This window comes from Pelobates fuscus, chromosome 5 (assembly GCF_036172605.1).
Source record: "Pelobates fuscus isolate aPelFus1 chromosome 5, aPelFus1.pri, whole genome shotgun sequence".
NCBI lineage: Eukaryota > Metazoa > Chordata > Amphibia > Anura > Pelobatidae > Pelobates > Pelobates fuscus.
In genome coordinates, this window is record NC_086321.1 from 44,557,136 (window position 1) to 44,575,954 (window position 18,819).

The 18,819-nt window shown below is 43.1% G+C and overlaps 1 protein-coding gene across 1 annotated transcript in view; it reads left to right on the forward strand.

The window, feature by feature from the left end:
* The window catches only part of VCP (valosin containing protein), a 49,855-nt gene that overhangs the window by 26,298 nt on the left and 4,738 nt on the right, over positions 1–18,819 (forward strand). The window contains exons 7-13 of the mRNA XM_063453787.1: positions 799–901; positions 13,090–13,223; positions 14,636–14,771; positions 14,947–15,059; positions 15,514–15,678; positions 16,599–16,721; positions 17,102–17,314. Of these exons, the coding sequence (XP_063309857.1) occupies positions 799–901; positions 13,090–13,223; positions 14,636–14,771; positions 14,947–15,059; positions 15,514–15,678; positions 16,599–16,721; positions 17,102–17,314 (987 nt within the window). The remainder of the gene's footprint in view (positions 1–798; positions 902–13,089; positions 13,224–14,635; positions 14,772–14,946; positions 15,060–15,513; positions 15,679–16,598; positions 16,722–17,101; positions 17,315–18,819) is intronic.

Here is an 18,819-nt window from a genome sequence, read left to right on the forward strand (position 1 = left end):
TATAAGGCTTGTGTTTCATTTTTTTCACATTAAAATTCGCCAGATTGCTTACGTTGCCTTTATGACCCTATGGTAGCCCAAGAATGAAAATTACCCCTATGATGGCATACCATTTGCAATAGTAGACAACCCAAGGTATTGCAAATGGGGTATGTCCAGTCTTTTTTGGTAGCCACTTAGTAATGGTATGCCATTATGGGTGTAAATTTAATTCCTGGCTACTATACAGTCTCAAAGGCAACGTAACCAATCTGGCGAATTTCAATTTCAAATGTAACGTGCTATATTTGACCCTGTAACTTCCCAAAACACCATAAAACCTGTACATAAGGGGGTACTGTTTTACACGTGAGACTTTGCTGAATACAAATATGTGTATTTTATTGCAGTAAAAGCAAACAGTATTATGACATTGACAGTTAAAATGTCTTGTAGAACTAAAAAAAATAACAATTTCTTATTTTCTCCCATTTTTTTCTTATTAAATAGTTTCATAGCTAAATATTTGATATTAAATGAAAGCTCTGTTTCCCCTGAATCAAATGATATATAATAAGTGTGGGTGCATTTAATATGAAAGAGGTGAATTACGGTTGGACAGACATGTAGCGCAAATGCCATGTTTTGTTCACAACGTGTAAGTTTGGCTCAGTCCTTAAGGGGTTAAATATTTGTCTGAAATTTGACCAGCCTGGATTTTTGTTTCACGTTACCAAATGGTACATTGCTAGGGTAAAGCACTGTGACATATGTAGCTATTTAATATAATTTTACTGATTATCTTTCTTTAATGTGCAGCCTCCTCGTGGTATTTTGCTGTATGGACCACCAGGAACTGGAAAAACTCTTATTGCTCGTGCTGTTGCTAATGAAACTGGAGCATTTTTCTTTCTGATTAATGGTAAGCATTCCACATAAGTCTACTTATTTCCATGTGAATTAAATTCCACAGAGCCTCCTGTAACACAATGAGTACAGCCTATTTACTATTTTCCCAGCAGCACAATGACAGCAGCTGTACATCACACTACAGAGCATTGTATCAGTTTGTGTTCCCCAGCAGGCTAAAGTAAAATTTGAATTTTGAATGGCAATGTTTTACATGGGTAGATAAACATCTACCTTTGTGTCTGATTTATCGAAGACATACGTTGTGAGAAGAGCATGTTACGTAGATTTGGTCTGCATTTCCCTGCCTTGCGAGCCATATAATGTCCTGTGTATTCTGTATGCTCTGCAGTTGCTACTGATGCTAACCTGGGGTTTTCAATTTAACAAGAATGCTTAAGAACCAGAGTGAAATGTCTCTCTCGGGATTGGATTAATGCTGAAATGCAAGGGATAACAAACGTTCTGTTATGGTACTTTTTAGCAGTAAACCAAAATGTTTAAATGTCTATCTGTTCCTGTCCAAATTAATAAAATAAATTGCGTATATACGCTGAAGTAATTAAGTCTGACACACAAGGTTCAGGTTAAAATAACTTCGAGAAAATTTATTGGCAAGTGATTAAAAAGCGGACGCGCAGGTCCTTTTAAGAGACATTTTACGTCATCATTGATTATTAGAATATCAGCAAATAAACATCATTAATTGGATTAATTGTTAAGTGTCGGGATTAGTGTCCTCCTATCAATATTATTAATTGGTTCGAAAACTTAAGTGGTTAGTCCCGTGTCCACCCACCAAGAGGTGGGATTGTTCTGGACACGGGTGGGGGACAAGGGGTCTTGAGCGTCATTTTACACGGTCGGTGATCTCAGGCCTCGTGGCCAGGTGCAAGGTCTCTTATGAATAGAACATTTCATTACTACTGTGTTCTCATGGCCTTCAAACTATACTATGTTGCAAATCTAAGGAAAAGTCAGCAATTCCTGTGTTAATCATGTCTTTATAGAAAATACAGTCTTTGTTCTATTGTATTAGATGTGCTGGGAAATTCTGTCATGTAAGGTAGTTTTAAAATGAACAAGTTAGGTTATGAGGACAAAATGGAGGATTGAACAAGTTAGGTTAGGAGGACAAAATGGAGGATTGTCACAGTATAAAGTTAAAATGGAGTTAGTGCAATAATTGAATTCAAGTGCAATAAGGTTTTTTAAATAATCCCACATCAGTCCCCCCTATGAAATGTTAGATTCTAAGAGATAAAACTTTATTAAGTTAGTACCAGGAAGACGTGTTAACCCAAAGGCACAGAAACCCCGTGGCCGCTAGCTAGGTGTTAATGCAAAGTGCAAGGCTGTCCCTAGTTCTGACCCTGATAGGCTAACTCATCCGTCAGCATGGCTCTCGAACACTTCACACCCATGGGTATCCCATGGCAGCTAATCCACCACTTCTCCAACACGGGGTCTTTACCATTCACTGACAGATGCTGTCCCTAAGTTAGTCCCTTCCTAGAATTCCTGCACTTTATCAACAAAAGGGATTGTTTGCAGCGGCAGACAGGGTGAGTTGATGTCTTGGAGCTCTTGGTCATTAACTTCGAGATGGGTGAAAGTGGGTGCCGCTTGGTCAACAGTCTTCAGGAGGGATTTTCTCAGACATGGGAGGATACAACAAAAGAGAAGAGCAAAGATAAAAAGAAAAATTAGTATAGCCATACCAATATGCATTAAAGCCTTTTGCCATCCTGTCATCCAACCAAACCATCTTTCCCAGGGATCTTGTATCCCAGAATTCCTTTTTAACTCTATAGACAGGTCATTTAATTTTTCTATGGCTAATGTAACTTTACCATTAGGGCCTGTGTTTTCTGGGATGTAGGTACAACAGGTCAAGGTGTCAGGTAAAATTTTACAAACCCCTCCTTTTTCGGCTAAGATCATATCTAGGGCCATTCTATTCTGGAAAGCCATTTGGGATGTGGCCTGCAACTGTTCGGCCAACCCCTGGAGGGCGTCTCTGGTATAATTAACAAAACGCTGTTGATTATAATAAATGTAATTGATCCAATTTAAATTCTTGTTAGTGGTAACTATGGCAAAAAGTGATTCAAATCCTGCAGCAACTTCATCTCTTGCTTTAAATTCATTGGGCACCCCCCTAGGCACCCCAATAGCATCAATATAAACACGAGGATCAAAACTTCCTTTCACTGGGGCGTCACGCTTAACCTTAGTGTGCCTGGACTCATGGGTGACGAGGTGTGTGTCAGAGATAATATGTATAGGCATAATAGCTTTAGCCAAAGTACACTCCCCCCACCACTCCTTGTCCATTCTGGATCTCAGCTGTAAATCCCCACACAACCAGTAGATATCCCCTAATGACCTGGTGTGAAACTGCAACAAGTCCATAGAGACACTCCTGTAGGTAGCACAATACCCCTTAGAGAAGTTACCCAAGAATCTACCAATTCCATCATAATTAGCATAACAAGTGTAATTACCTTTATACACGGTAATACCGTCTGGGGGTTTGACATCCTTGGTTAGGAGAGGATACTCCTTTGTCCATGCACTACATATGGACCTGTTAAAATCATAGTGATAGGCAAAAAGGCTTAAAACACATTCCTCTATATCTACTGGCAGGATTAGAGGTACGGTACCCAGGTGAGGCCGGGCACCACCACACACATAGCATGCAGTCTTATTATGCTTATTAGCATTATATTTCATCCATTCTAACCATAAATTTACATCATTAAAACCTGTTTCAGCGGCCATGGTATCTTCAAAGGTGGGGTTAGCAATGGCCATCATGTCTTGAAAGGTCTGGATATGAGGTTTTAATGGGTTAGGGACCATATGGGTGGCCCCTTGCCACTCGGAAGAGTTGCACATATCTTTTAGGAAGAAATGCCCTAATTTACGGTAGGAACCCTTTTTCCAATACATTCCCATCACATACTGGTCGGCATCCGTTGGGCTTGGATGCTCAATGTTAAGGATTAATTTCATTGGTGTACCTCCCCCAGGCTTTCTCAAAGTCATTCTCTGGAGAAGGGATCTACCTTGTTCATCTACTTTGGATAAGGCACTCTTTGGTTTGTAACCCCAGGCAGGCCCGGCATTCCATCCCGCCGCCCCCCAATGATTACAATTGTGCCCCCATTGTTTGTCAACTACACAAACATATGGGTCTTTTGAATGAGGGATATCTCTGTAAATATTCTGGATTTGTGATGTTGGGAACGGACATTCTACAATGTCACAATAGTCAAAGGTGTAAGTAGCCACATGGGTGCATGATGAATTGTACCAGAAGGTATACCCACTAATATCTTTGGTGATGGCTACTTGTTGGGCCTTTATAAGGCTGATTAAGGAGAAGGTGTACCAGAGGTACATGCTTGTGCGGTATCTGCTTCCTCAGGGACTGGAGATTTCTTGCAGTGGGAAGCGTGGATCCAATTTGGCCTGCCGGCCAGTTTGACGGAGGTTGCGGTAATCAGGAGAACTTGGAATGGACCGTCAAATCTTGGTTCCAGGGTATTTTTCCGCACAAACTTCTTGACCAGAACCCAATCTCCGGGAAGCAGGTTATGGGTACCTGTGTCCGACTCAGGATCTGGAATTGAAGAGAAAACTTGGGCATGTATTTTGTTCAAGGCACTTGCAAGTTCAGTTACATAATCTACTAAAACATCTGATTGGAGCTGTAACTGCTGCGGATAATAACAACCTAGTCTGGGTGCTGTCCCAAATAGAATTTCATATGGGGACAGTGAATGCTTCCCTCTAGGTGTGTTCCTAACACTAAATAAAGCTATTGACAGGCTTTCTGGCCAGGGCATCTTTGTTTCTTGCGACATTTTTAACATTCTGGCTTTTAGAGTGCCATTCATGCGCTCTACTTTACCACTACTTTGTGGGTGGTAAGGGGTGTGGAAGGCTAGGGTCACCCCTAGAGCAGTCCAAATTTCTTTAGTCACTGTTGCTGTGAAGGCTGGGCCTTGATCACTTTCAATGACTTCTGGGAGTCCAAACCTACATACTATCTCTGTAAGTAGGCGCCTTGCGGTTGTTTTCGCAGTGATATTGGCCACTGGGTAGGCCTCTGGCCATCCTGAGAACATGTCCACTATGACTAGTGCATATTCATGGGGCCCACTCTTGGGCATTTGGATGTGGTCAATTTGAATTCGCATGGAAGGGGTACATGGGCTTTGCCAGGTGTTTTGCAGGCACCTTGATTGGTCTTCCTGGATTGCATTTTGCACAAATAACACAGGCCTTACAGAAGCTGCTGATCAATGTTGTGATTCCGGGTGCTTCATAATACTTCTGTATGAGGGCGGCCATCAATTCTTTTGACAGGTGTGCAGGCCCATGTGCCCATTGGACAACTGCTGGATATAAATTTTTTGGAAGACAAAATTTGAAGTTGTTGTAATACACTCCGTCCTTTTGGACAGCTCCTTTATTTTTCCATTTTTGGGTTTCTTCAGGAGTGACTGCAGCTTGCTGTTCCCGCAAAATTCGCAAATCAGTAGGAAGAGTTTGCAGAGCAAAAATAGGGACTTCTTCTTCTTCTTCTTCTTCTTCTTGTCCGGACACTTCTTCATCCACTTCCTGCAGATCCCTGGCTGCTAGCTTAGCAGCCTGATCAGCCAAATGGTTGCCCTTTGCTTCATCTGTATCCAATTTCCCATGGGCCTTTACCTTCAAAACGGCCACTTCTTCAGGGAGTAGGAGGGCATCCATTAGCTCCTTAATTGCAGTACTATGTTTGACTGGTGTACCGGCGGTGGTAAGAAATCCTCTTGTCTTCCAAATTAGGCCGAAGTCATGTGCCACACCCAGAGCATATCTTGAATCTGTATAGATGTTGGCACGTTTTCCTTCGGAAATTTTGCATGCTGAAGTCAGAGCCTGTAATTCAGCTTCTTGCGCAGACATTGCTGGCGGTAAGGATGATGATTTGATAACTTCGTCTGTTGTGGTTACGGCATATCCTGTATGATATCTTCCTTCTTCATCAGCATATCTTGAGCCGTCCACAAACAGGGTAAAATCTGGATCTTGTAATGGATTCTCATGCACAGTTGGTAGGTGTACTGTCTCCATTTTCATCTGTTCAAAACAGTCATGAGGTGTTTCGGGGTCATAATCATTCACTATGACCAGATCTTGAAATTCCTTTTCTAGGAAGTGGCGTGGCCATGCTTCCAAAAGGTCAGTTGTTGGGTATTTGACAATACCATTTTCCTGTAGCTGTTCTTCATCCATGGTGGCCCATAGCTTTGCCATGGGCCCAAGGTCATTCCATGACCTTGTCTTCAGTTTGGTAACAGGAATATGTGGGATAGCAGTATCCCAATGGCGGTAGAGGTAGTTAAGTTGTTGAGGTAGTTGGATCAAGACCATGCTATTGCCTTCAGAGTCACAATAGAAATCTTGAGCAGTGAGCTTCACATCAGTCCAGTGGTAAAGCTCATCTTCATAGCAAGGTTCGGGAGTAATGTCTGGTTTGTACCACATGGTACAGAAGGCGTAATCTGGGCCTTCACAGAGAGGCTTCTCATCTTCATAAAATGTCAAATGTGGATGCATGACTTTCTTGATACATCCACAAAGCAGGTAAATGTAGGTTTCATCTGTGATAAATCCATAATAGATACCCCTCTCAGGGAGTGGAAGAAGAGTGGATGGGTTAAGAACTTGACATCTTTGGATGGAAATATTGTCAGGTAGAAGAAGATGGCACTGGAGGCGTAGGTGTCTGGCTGGAGACACGTGCTTGAGCTGGACTTGGTTGATGATGGCAGAAATGTCATGAGGGGCCAAAACAACCAGAGGGTGGCCAAGGACCAGGTCTGAGGTTCTTTCTATGAGCTCTCTTGCAGCAAAGACAGCCCTGAGACAGGAAGGAGTCCCTCTGGCCACAATGTCCAGTTGACATGAGAAATATCCAATAGGCCTTTGGCGGCCTCTTAAGTCATTAGTTTGGGTGAGAACTCCTGTTGCGTGGCCTTGTCTTTCAGAGACAAATAATTTGAAAGGTTTTGAGTAGTCAGGTAGGCCCAAGGCAGGAGCAGAAGCAATGGCACGTTTGAGAGCATTGAAATTGTCCAGAGCTTCATTAGGCAAACAGAAAGGGTCAGACTTAAGTGCGTCATAGAGAGGCTGCATGAGCAGGGAGGCTTCTGGGATCCATGCTCTGCAGTAGGAAATGAGGCCTAGGAAGGCATGGAGGGATTTCGAAGTCCTTGGAGTTGGAATATCCAGTACAGCTCTCACCCGGTCCCGGGTAAGATGTCTGGCACCTTGAGATAGGCAATGTCCAAGGAAAATTACTGAGGGTTGGCAGAACTGTAGCTTGATGAGCGAAGCTTTGCATCCTTGTTCTGCCAAATAACAAAGCAGACTAATTGAGCACTGTTCAGTAGTGGGTATATCATCTCCACAGAGCAGTAAATCGTCCACATACTGGAGCAGGACAACTTCTGGGTGCTCAGCTTGCCATGGGTCAAGGATGGTGGCCATGGCCTTTGCAAATTGACTTGGTGAATTTTGTGCCCCTTGGGGCATGACAGTCCAGGTATACTGTTGCATCTCATGGGTGAAAGCAAACAGGTATTGGCAGGATGGGTCCAGTGGGACACTGAAGAAAGCATTTGCTAGGTCAATGACTGTGAAAAATTTTGCAGATGGTGGGACTCCAGAGAGCAGAGTATGGGGGTTTGGTACAAGAGGGGTGTCCAGGACGGTAGCTTCATTGACAGCACGGCGATCCTGAACCATCCTGTACTTCTCTGGCTCACCTTTGGGAGTTTTCTTTTTCACAGGGAATAATGGGGTGTTGCATTCAGATTTACATTTCACCAGGGCACCCTTCTCCAAGAGTGCCTTGATGTGGGTAGAAATGGCAGCGGCCTGTGCTGGTTTTAATGGATATTGTGGTTTTCTTGGTAATTTAGCTCCTGGAATGAGCTTTACCACCACAGGGGGAACATTTAGGTGACCTATGTCCTCTGGGCCTGAGGACCATAACTTGGCGGGCACCTGTATCTTTAATGCCTCTGGGAAATTGGACCTTAATTCTGCTGCTTTCTCACGGGGCTTTTCTAAATGCAGCATTAGAGGCAAGGAGCACAAGGCTGAGGTGTCTGATTCAGATAGAGGTGTGGACATTTCTACCTGCCCATCCGGGGTAAAGGTGATGGATGCTTGCAGGCGTGAGAGAACATCAGCACCTAATAGGTTAATTGGGCATGTGGAGGATACCACAAAGCGAGCAAGCAGGCTAGAGCCAACTCGTAATGGAGTTGTTAAAGGGCTATGTCTTGGCTGGCCATCCACTCCAACACAAGAGACGTCAATATTTGACAGAAAGGATGGGTCTGGCAGGTCTTGTTCTCGCAGAACACTACGGGCTGCACCTGTGTCAACTAGGAATGTGGTAGGGTGGCCTTCAATGGGCAAAGTCACTGTGGCAAGTGGCCCCCCCTTATCCCCTGTAGACACTGCCATGACAGGGGTTGCAGACACAGGCTTGCCAATTTCCTAATCATCTGGTTCCTCAATTATCGGAACCTGTTTGGTGGCTTTGGGAGCTGAGGCAGGTTTAGAGGGCTTTCTGGGCTCCCTTGGCTCCTTTTTAGGTTCTGGGCAGTCACTTCTAAAGTGCCCCTTGGCTCCACAATTAAAACAATGTCCCCCCTCCTCCGGTCTAGTACCTTTTGGGACTGGGGTGGAGCGGGATACCATGAGAGGCGCTGAAGTGGATCTTCTTGGGGTCTGAGCGGATTCCAAACCTCTAGCAACTAAAAGTAGGGTGTCCAGGGGAACAACCTTATATTCAGGGCGTGCAGCAATGATTCCCTTGCGTATAGAGTCCTTAACACCTTGGACAAACGCACCTGACAGCATTTGTGAATGAATTTTGTCAGTAAGATCAAACCCCAAATCTGTAAACATTTGATACAGTCTTGCATGAAACCTTTCCACTGATTCTCCTTTATCTTGAATAACATCAGTAAGGCCAGCAGCCTGATCTGCAAGTTTGTCCTTAGCCCATTCTCTTAATTGGGTGCAAAAGGTTACTCCAGAGGGATAATCAACATCACTGTTGAGCTGATCTGTACTGAGGTGTCGGGCCATACTTGGCCAATATGCATCCCCTGCTTTAATAGCACAAATGCTCAATAGATCACGCCATGCGGCTGAATAAGTCTTTTGAATTTGAACTATCCCTCGGTAGAAGGGCATGGGCTGCTTTTCTGGGTCCGGGAGTGATTTCATCAGAGCACTAGCTTGAGTGGGGTTAAAAGCTACATATTTAGGAGGGGCCTGTTCTCCCCGACCCTTGTGGCCGAAGGGATCATCGATAGAACGATGAGTTGGGGCCCCCGCAGCAAGTTCCGATGAGACATGGGACACCCTGTCCATCTCGTCATCATCGAATTCTATGATATTGACTCTTCTACGCGGTGCAGGTCCCGCGTGAGGTGAAAGGATCGGTGGTTGGGAATGAGCCCCAGATGCAGGGGTGGCTAGCGAGTCGTAACCTGGGGACAGGTAGTCGCCGGGAATTACTGGCATCAGGGCTGAACTGGGAGCCGCCATATTGGAGGCGGGGAAAGGAGTTGCTTCAGGATTAAGGGAAGAAGCGGCGGCCATATTTGATATGGGCACTTGCGGGGCAGATTGGGCCGGACTGGGCATGACCGGAACCTGGGGAGTGGCTTGGGGAAAGGGAGGGTAACCGGGGTAGGGCAGGGCCATGGGATATGGGAAGGGGTAGGGCCAGGCAGGGGAGGGCAAAAGAGTAGGGTGGGCAGGTACGGTTAAGGAGGTAGGATATTGGACTGGGGCGGAGCTGGTTATCGGAGGAGACAGGACAGGATTAGTAGGGATGGATGCAGAAAGAGGAGTCGTAGCATGGGAGGGAGGGGTAGTTAGCTGGGCGGGTGCTGATGGAAGGGGATTAACCATAGAGAGGGATTGCAGGGAGGAGGCGGCAGATGAGATGTTAGGATTAGGCATGGAAGGGAGCGTGGGGATGGCTGAGGATGATGGGACCGTTAGAGAAAGGGAAGGGGTAAAGAAAGATCCATCAGAATTCAGGACCGGGCAGACAGGGGAGGTGGTGGGATGGGATTCGGGAGGATCGGGAGTGGGGAACATAGTCAGCTGGCTATCACCTATGGCTGACTGAACCTTGGGGACGGACATCCCCTGGGCGCCATTTTGGGGCGCTGGCTGAGGGTAAACCCCAGCAACACAATTTTTATGATACACAAACAATTTCACACCTTTGTGATTTACTTCTTCCTCAACCCAACCTTCTAACTGAATAGCCTTCGCTACTCTGTACCATGCTTCAGCAGTCTTTAATAAACCATTATCTGTAAGCTTGCCTTTCATTTCTGCTAGTAACTTGCGCCAACTTTCTGGTTGCAATCTCCCACATGTCGGCACAGCAATTTTACATACTTTTGCAATCTTTTCAACACCTTTAACCATCTCTTCACCCTCTCTGTTCTCTACCAAATCACATGCTAACCAGCCCTTACTGGGCTTATCTAAATCCTGTCCCATAGTCCCTTTACCCCTATACCAGCGTCCCAGATATAGAGAGAGAGAAGGAAAATTGAACAGGAACGTCTACAATGCTCGACTGCCACCCGAGAATCGTGGGACTTTCTCAGGTGCGTCTTCCCAAAACGTAGACCAGTCACTGAATCCGCCTACCCGGGGTGGTAGACACGGATTGGAGCGAGGTGAGAAGTGTGTGACCAATCACTTCTCTTTTAAGAGGAATGGGAGTGGATAGTATAATAATATAGAGAGTGTAGAAAAGATGAGAGGCAAGGAAAAATCCTTAGAGACAGACACAGGAGTACATGAGACTCCTCATTAAACAAACAAGACAACAATACAGTTGAAATACAGTGTATGCATCACAGTTCAAGTGAAATCAACAATAATTCCTTTCCTTTACTCATGTGCTTACTCCAAAGTCACCTCCCTCAACCCCGTAGTGCCCCTATAAAACCCACTTATAAGTCTCACTACCACAAATAAACAGAAAAAACTGGAATTCCACCAGCCCCAGCGCTCAGGGCTGTGGTTACCAAAAGAAAACTGGAATCCCCCCCGCCGAAGCTGAGGTTTACCAAAACTGGAATCCCCCCAGCCTCGGTACTCGGGACAGTGGTTACCAAACTTGGAATTCCACTAACCCCAGTACTCGAAACTGTGGGTTACCACGTGCACAATGAGGCTAGCTAAGCTCTCAGAGTGTCACCAGAAGGATCACAGGAAATTAGGAGTCTACACAAAATCCACAGTTCCAACAATCCCCTTTTTCCCTACAGCCACAGCCACGAGGCTCCTAAAAGAGGTAAACAGGCAAAGAAGACCCCCAGGAACGCATCCACAGGTCAACCCCCCTTTTTCCCTACAACCACAGCACCGTGGTTCCTAAAAGGAGTAAAACAGGCAACAGAAGACCCAGGCAAATCCCCTTAGGTCCACCCCCCTTTATCCCAAAAAGGGGAAAACAAGCAAGACAGAACCCCAGGCAAATCCCCTGCAGGTCCACCCCCCCTTTATCTCAAAATGGGGAAACAGGCAAACAATTCAAACACAATTCAAACACACCCAGGCAACAGATAGACTAAAATGCAGGTAAACAAATGAGTAACGAGACACCGGGCAAGATATTACCTGTCTTTGATGTCCTCCCGGGAAGCAGTCACAGACACGTGGACGGGTCAATCAAAGGGGCCGGAACATACCGGTGGCTCTGCAGAAGTCTCTACCGTGTACCTGGAGGTGATCAATCTCCTTTCCTTCCCCCTGGATTCCTCCGTCCAACAGCGTCTTCCTTAGGACGGCTCACCGGCCAGACATAGCCCGGTGCCCCACGTTGGGCGCCAAGTTGTTATGGTACTTTTTAGCAGTAAACCAAAATGTTTAAATGTCTATCTGTTCCTGTCCAAATTAATAAAATAAATTGCGTATATACGCTGAAGTAATTAAGTCTGACACACAAGGTTCAGGTTAAAATAACTTCGAGAAAATTTATTGGCAAGTGATTAAAAAGCGGACGCGCAGGTCCTTTTAAGAGACATTTTACGTCATCATTGATTATTAGAATATCAGCAAATAAACATCATTAATTGGATTAATTGTTAAGTGTCGGGATTAGTGTCCTCCTATCAATATTATTAATTGGTTCGAAAACTTAAGTGGTTAGTCCCGTGTCCACCCACCAAGAGGTGGGATTGTTCTGGACACGGGTGGGGGACAAGGGGTCTTGAGCGTCATTTTACACGGTCGGTGATCTCAGGCCTCGTGGCCAGGTGCAAGGTCTCTTATGAATAGAACATTTCATTACTACTGTGTTCTCATGGCCTTCAAACTATACTATGTTGCAAATCTAAGGAAAAGTCAGCAATTCCTGTGTTAATCATGTCTTTATAGAAAATACAGTCTTTGTTCTATTGTATTAGATGTGCTGGGAAATTCTGTCATGTAAGGTAGTTTTAAAATGAACAAGTTAGGTTATGAGGACAAAATGGAGGATTGAACAAGTTAGGTTAGGAGGACAAAATGGAGGATTGTCACAGTATAAAGTTAAAATGGAGTTAGTGCAATAATTGAATTCAAGTGCAATAAGGTTTTTTAAATAATCCCACATCAGTTCTATGATGCCTTTTCTCGAAGTTATTTTGACAACTTCTGTAAACTTCTTGGGGGGAGGAAGGATGTATTCTGACAGCAGTTATCTTTTATCCTTCAAAATACTGCTTGTTCCAAATATATGTACAAATTATGAGACTTCAAGTTTCCTGTGCAAAAGAAAGCTTTTCTTTTGTGAATTACAAATGAAAATCTGAGCTTAGAAATCTTTTGGTTTATTGCTCCTTTGACAGGCAAGGTTATGATGAGATATGAAAGTAAGGTAGCCGCTCCTAATAGGCTCTGCTTGGATTCTTCCATGAAAGTCCCTGTGAAACAAACTTCTTATATTTTGCATAACATTGGGGTATGATTCATTCTATTGTTCCGTGTTGGATTCCCATTTAAAATATAGGATCTATTATTTTTGTTCCCTTAATGATGCATCTTCTTGTAACACATTTCCTGCCTTTAAAAATAGTCCTTTAAATCCCCAATTCGCTCCAGGTCCTGAGATTATGAGCAAGTTGGCTGGTGAATCTGAGAGCAATCTGCGTAAAGCCTTTGAGGAAGCCGAGAAGAATGCCCCTGCTATTATCTTTATAGATGAGTTGGATGCCATAGCCCCAAAGAGAGAGAAGGTAAGTGCAATGATGACACTTTATCAGATTTTTAAAAATCTTGGTATTCTTTTGCTAAATATTAACATTTTGAGCTTATTTTTATTTTATTTTTAACCCCTTAAGGACACATGACATGTGTGACATGTCATGATTCAATTTTATTCCAGAAGTTTGGTCCTTAAGGGGTTAAACTATCTATCTTTTGAAACTTCTCTAACTGCATGAAAAATAAACTTGTGAGGTTAGAAATAAAAATGGTCCTAATCATTATTTGCTGTAGCTATCTACTAAATATCTATTAAAACAATATTTAGCATTATTTAATGGCATAGATTTTTAACAAAACATATATTTAGCAACCATGTATTTGTGAGCTATGAAAAAACACTACTTGGCTGTAGATGTCCACACCTTTTGTAGCCTGCAACTGGGTTTTCTCTATCTTAGATCCCTGTCAATCATTGCTATAAGCTCTTTCTTTTGCACCTGGCAGTCAGCATAGAGAGAAAAGGCCAAAGGAGACCATTTTTCCATTTGCAATGTTGACCCATTTTTTTACTTTGTCTGAGCTTGATAAAGATGTAATTTTGGAAATATTTCAAATGTAGCATCTCATGATGGTATATTGGTAAACTAGTTATAGGTGACTTTCAGAGTTGTGGATTCCAGAGATGTTCCCATTTAAGGACTGATGACCGAATCATTCTGTCATAACGAAGCGGCTGTGACAGACTGCCTGCCACCCCGACTGGGTGCCTCTGTCAATCTATGCTTCCTAGTATCCCTGAGTACTTCCAAGCACTCCACCAGACGCCATAGCCACCGTAGACCCTTGGCCACCGCAGCTTGGCTGGGGTCTCGCTGTCCTCCACTCACCCTGGACCCAAGTCAGGGATCTAGCTTCCATTAGGTAGCCTCTCCTCTTACAGAGAGTATATCGGCTCTTACAAGAGCAAGTGATATAGCTGGTATAGCTGTTCCCTTCAAGCACAAGACGAGGCTCTGTGTTGAGGGTGAAGTAGAACTGTTTAATGGCAGCCACAACTGGCCTTATATGCAAGTCCCCATGCAAGGGGTTTTCTGTAACATATTACAGGGGCATTCCCCACTGGGCCTGAGAGGGGACTGTGACAAAGTACACACAAATAGCGATTTTCATTTTATTTGGTCAGTGCAGTGTCCTTTTAAAGAGTTGCATTCTTGAAACTATTAATGGTTTGGTGTGCCTAAAACATGGTTTGTAATTGTGCATCATACGTATTTTATCTATACATGTAATTTATGAGATTTTTTGTTAGAATTTCTTAACCTTCCAAGTTCAAAGTTCTTTAGGCTGCTGTAGAGAATGACTGACTGAGAGATTGGGATGTACTCTGTTAACTTACTAAAGCCACGTATTGTGCTGATTTTAATATGGTCTGTTTTTGTAGACACACGGAGAGGTTGAACGCCGTATTGTGTCACAGCTGCTAACACTAATGGATGGGCTTAAACAGAGGGCGCACGTCATTGTCATGGCTGCTACAAACAGACCCAACAGCATTGATCCTGCACTTAGGCGATTTGGTGAGCCTTCTATCCTTTTCCTTCTTTTCACATCTTGCCCTGTGGTACCCGATCATATTACATCTCCCCCAATGATGTCCTTAGTGGCCTACTAATGATACTACTCTGTAATTTGGTCATTTATTTTGCAAAGTTTTCTTTGTTTACATTATGAAATTTTTCTTTGCCTCTTTAGGTCGTTTTGACAGGGAAGTTGACATTGGGATCCCTGATGCCACTGGTAGACTGGAAATTTTACAGATTCATACAAAGAACATGAAGTTGGCCGATGATGTTGATCTAGAACAGGTTGGTTTGAATCTCACATCTATCAGTTGATCAATCTACATTTAGCATATATTATGCCAGCAGGGGCAGTGTGGTACCACTGTAGAAGCATTGGTACATCTTTTTAAAATTACCTAAATCTGCCTCACGTCCTTTTGAGTGTTTTGTTCTCTTGACCTGAAAACTTACTTAATCCTAGAAAACTGTTGAAGTAACAATGTCTCTGTTTTATCTGCATAGAGATGAGAGGCCTAGTATTTGAATAGATTCCTCTATATTGTGTATAACCCCTGGTGTGTGCTTTGAATGTATGTATATAAAACGTGTATGCTTTAAGAACGTTGGAAGACAGGTCCACAATGCATTGTCATGGCTGGGTTGGATCTTGATCTTTTCTGCATGTTTTAATTTCTGCATTCAAATTTATTCATGTTATCTGTTTTAATGTGAGTGGTCGTTTCTATTGTCTGTGTAGGTTGCCAATGAAACACATGGTCATGTGGGAGCTGATTTGGCTGCTCTATGCTCAGAGGCAGCTCTCCAGGCCATAAGGAAGAAAATGGACCTGATTGATCTGGAGGATGAAACTATAGATGCTGAAGTGATGAACTCTCTTGCTGTCACTATGGATGACTTCAGGGTAGGTACATTTTGGGAATACCAGCTGAATGATGAGCTTCGGATCTTCAATTATTGCATGTAACAGATATTCCTGAAACTGAGCGCAATGTGGTGCTCCGAGGATTTAACTCGAACAATCAGTAGTGATGTCAGTAGTGACCTGCTGAGGGCATTGGTTCAAGCTGCATGAACACTGTGATATTTATTTCCTGTTCGTCTTCCTTCTGCTCTATCACAGACTATGCATTTGGATGTTTTTAAAGGGACACTACAGTCACCAGAACAACTATAGCTTAATGTAGTTGTTCTGGTGAGTATAACCATTGCCTTCAGGCATTTTCATGCAAACACTGCCTTTTCAGAGAAAAGTCAGTGTTTACATTGCCCCTAGTGGCACCACCAATTGGCCACTCCTCAGATGGCCATTGGAGGTGCTTCCTTGGGTAGTGCTGATTGGCCAAAATGTTTGGCCACGCCCACCTCCTTGCCGATTTTAGCCAACCCAATGCTTTCCCTGTGGTAAAGCATTCGATTGGCTAAAAATCTGCCATTCTGATGTCCTCAAGGAGGCGGATCGAGGGCAAGGCCAGCACCGGAGGACCAGTGCTACGCTGGAAATAAGGTGAGTTTAAATTCCTTTTAAGGAGGCCAGCTAAATTGTGGGTTTATATTTTTTGTGGCTATTTTGAATGAAGCGGCTGATGGTCAATGAATAGTAGATTTTATGACCAAATGCATTATATTTTAAGCATTAAAACATATGGTTATCTGCTAACTTTGCTACACTTCAAATTTTTTTCTTGCTCTGAAAACCTTTTCTGAGAATCTTTAGTGCTCTTGGTTTGTTGTGCTCACAACTGCTGCAAAGTTTCAAAGTTCTTGCCTTTGTGTCTTTTAAATAGAGCAGTTTATTGATAAATGTGTTATTTTCCCTGACAGTGGGCATTAAGTCAGAGTAACCCCTCTGCTCTGCGTGAGACTGTTGTAGAAGTGCCACAGGTTACCTGGGAAGACATTGGTGGTCTGGAAGACGTGAAGCGAGAACTTCAGGAGTTGGTGCAGGTGAGTCTGCTACTATTCTCCCAATGCTCCTTATTACTGAACATGATAATCTTCCTTGGGCAGGATTTTACTGAAGGATTAGTTGGGCATCCTTGTGTAGTCTAAGTGGATCGTGATCAGCCGCAAGTATTCTTTCAACAGATTTGTTCTTTTTAAGCCATTCTCATTCTAAGGAAACTGACATATATCTATCCAGAAATTTGTGTGATCTCATTTCTGCTAACTTAAGAGAACTTGCTCAAGGAAGAGATTGGATTTCGGGGGATGAAATCAAATATTTCCTTTATAACACTTACCCTCTCACAAAAGAGGTATTTTGTTCATCAATGCTTTCTTCGTATTTTGCTTCATCCTTCTAAAATATCACCCTTTTATTCTAGTACCCTGTGGAGCACCCTGAGAAGTTCTTGAAATTTGGAATGACCCCATCAAAAGGTGTGCTTTTCTATGGGCCACCTGGATGTGGTAAGACTCTGTTGGCCAAGGCCATTGCCAACGAATGCCAGGCAAACTTTATCTCCATCAAGGGTCCTGAGCTGCTCACCATGTGGTTTGGAGAGTCTGAGGCAAATGTTAGAGAGATCTTCGATAAGGTAAGAGGTTTATTCTCAGTGTTTTATTACGCAAGATAAAAAGTGGCTCTATTCAGCAGATTAAGCACCAAAACCACTACATCTTGATGCCACTGCATTCCGATTAAATGTAAGTATTGCTGTTTCTAATAAACTGCAATGTTTACAATTGTCAGTCAATGTGCCTCTAGTTCACAAAATTAATAACTGAACAGCAACACCAGAATAAACAAAATGTTTTAGACCCAAATAGGACTTTTGTCAAGCCTTAGTCTGAGTAAGATACCACATTGTTTAAAAAGTATATAATTAACAATCACCATGCAAAGGCAGACTTGCACATAAGTAATCAAATTGCCACACATAGGAGAATAATCTAGTGACATTGGGTGCCTCTGGATAACCTCATAAAGGAAACAATGTTAAATGTCAAACATAAAAGAGAGCGTACAAAAAAAAACATGTTTTTATTTATTTTGTTTTCTATATACCTTTTTTCTTAAAGTAATGCAATAACACAGAACATGATCTACATTTGATTTGCAAGTCCACCTTTTTGTAGTGATTTCTAATTAAACACTTAAGCAATATGTTCCTCAGACCTGGTATGATAAACTTTCTGAAATGTAGCCACGTCCACATTGATGTAATAAAGCAATTTTTGTTTCTGGTCCATTTTTTTGTTTTGTGCATTTGGAGGAATATTGGGGATACCTTTTTGGATGTTGTGTTACAGATTGCTATCTCTGTCACTTTGTAATTCTGGAGTGTACCTCTAGCGATCTTCAGCTACAGGTATTTGCTAGAATAAGTTGCATGATGAAACATAATGCTTATCATTATTCTCCTAAAGATGCATTGGTATAATGCTTCTGTATGAGAAGCTTGCGATTATTGCAGTGCAATGATTGCCGTGCTATAGGATCCAATGCTTCTGTATGAGAAACATTAGACCACCTGACATGATTCACTGCTGATCTCACAGCTGGCAGAGTGGAACCTTCTGCTGTGTGTTTGAGACTGTGCAGACAAAAGTGCATAGTTGTTAAAAGAAGCACTCTTTATTAACCCCTAATGGATTGGAGGCACTTATCCAAATTTTGAACAAAAACATGAATTTCAAACCCTAAAACAGTGTTTACCCTAACTCATCATTGATCATTACCTAACCATAAGCCAAGAACCAACCTTAAGAAAAACCCTCTGCCAATATCTGTGCTGATATCCGCAGATGGGTTTCATAGCTAAAAGTTTAGAGAGCGGTATGTTGGTGCCATCTACTGGCTGTTTTCAGCATTACAGGCATGTTTCTGTAATGCTTAAAGCAGGCATGCTGATTACACTGTACTTGATGCTGGGCTGCTGGTAATTCGATATGGGGACATGCTGTCAGTTTATCAGTTTGTCTAGACCTTGGACTCTCCCTTGTGCATCTGACAGCCCAGAAACAGTGGCTGAGTGCAGTCAGCTCAGCCGCAATATTCACAAGGGTTTAAAGGGCTGGATCCAGAGCTCATTTGCAGCTC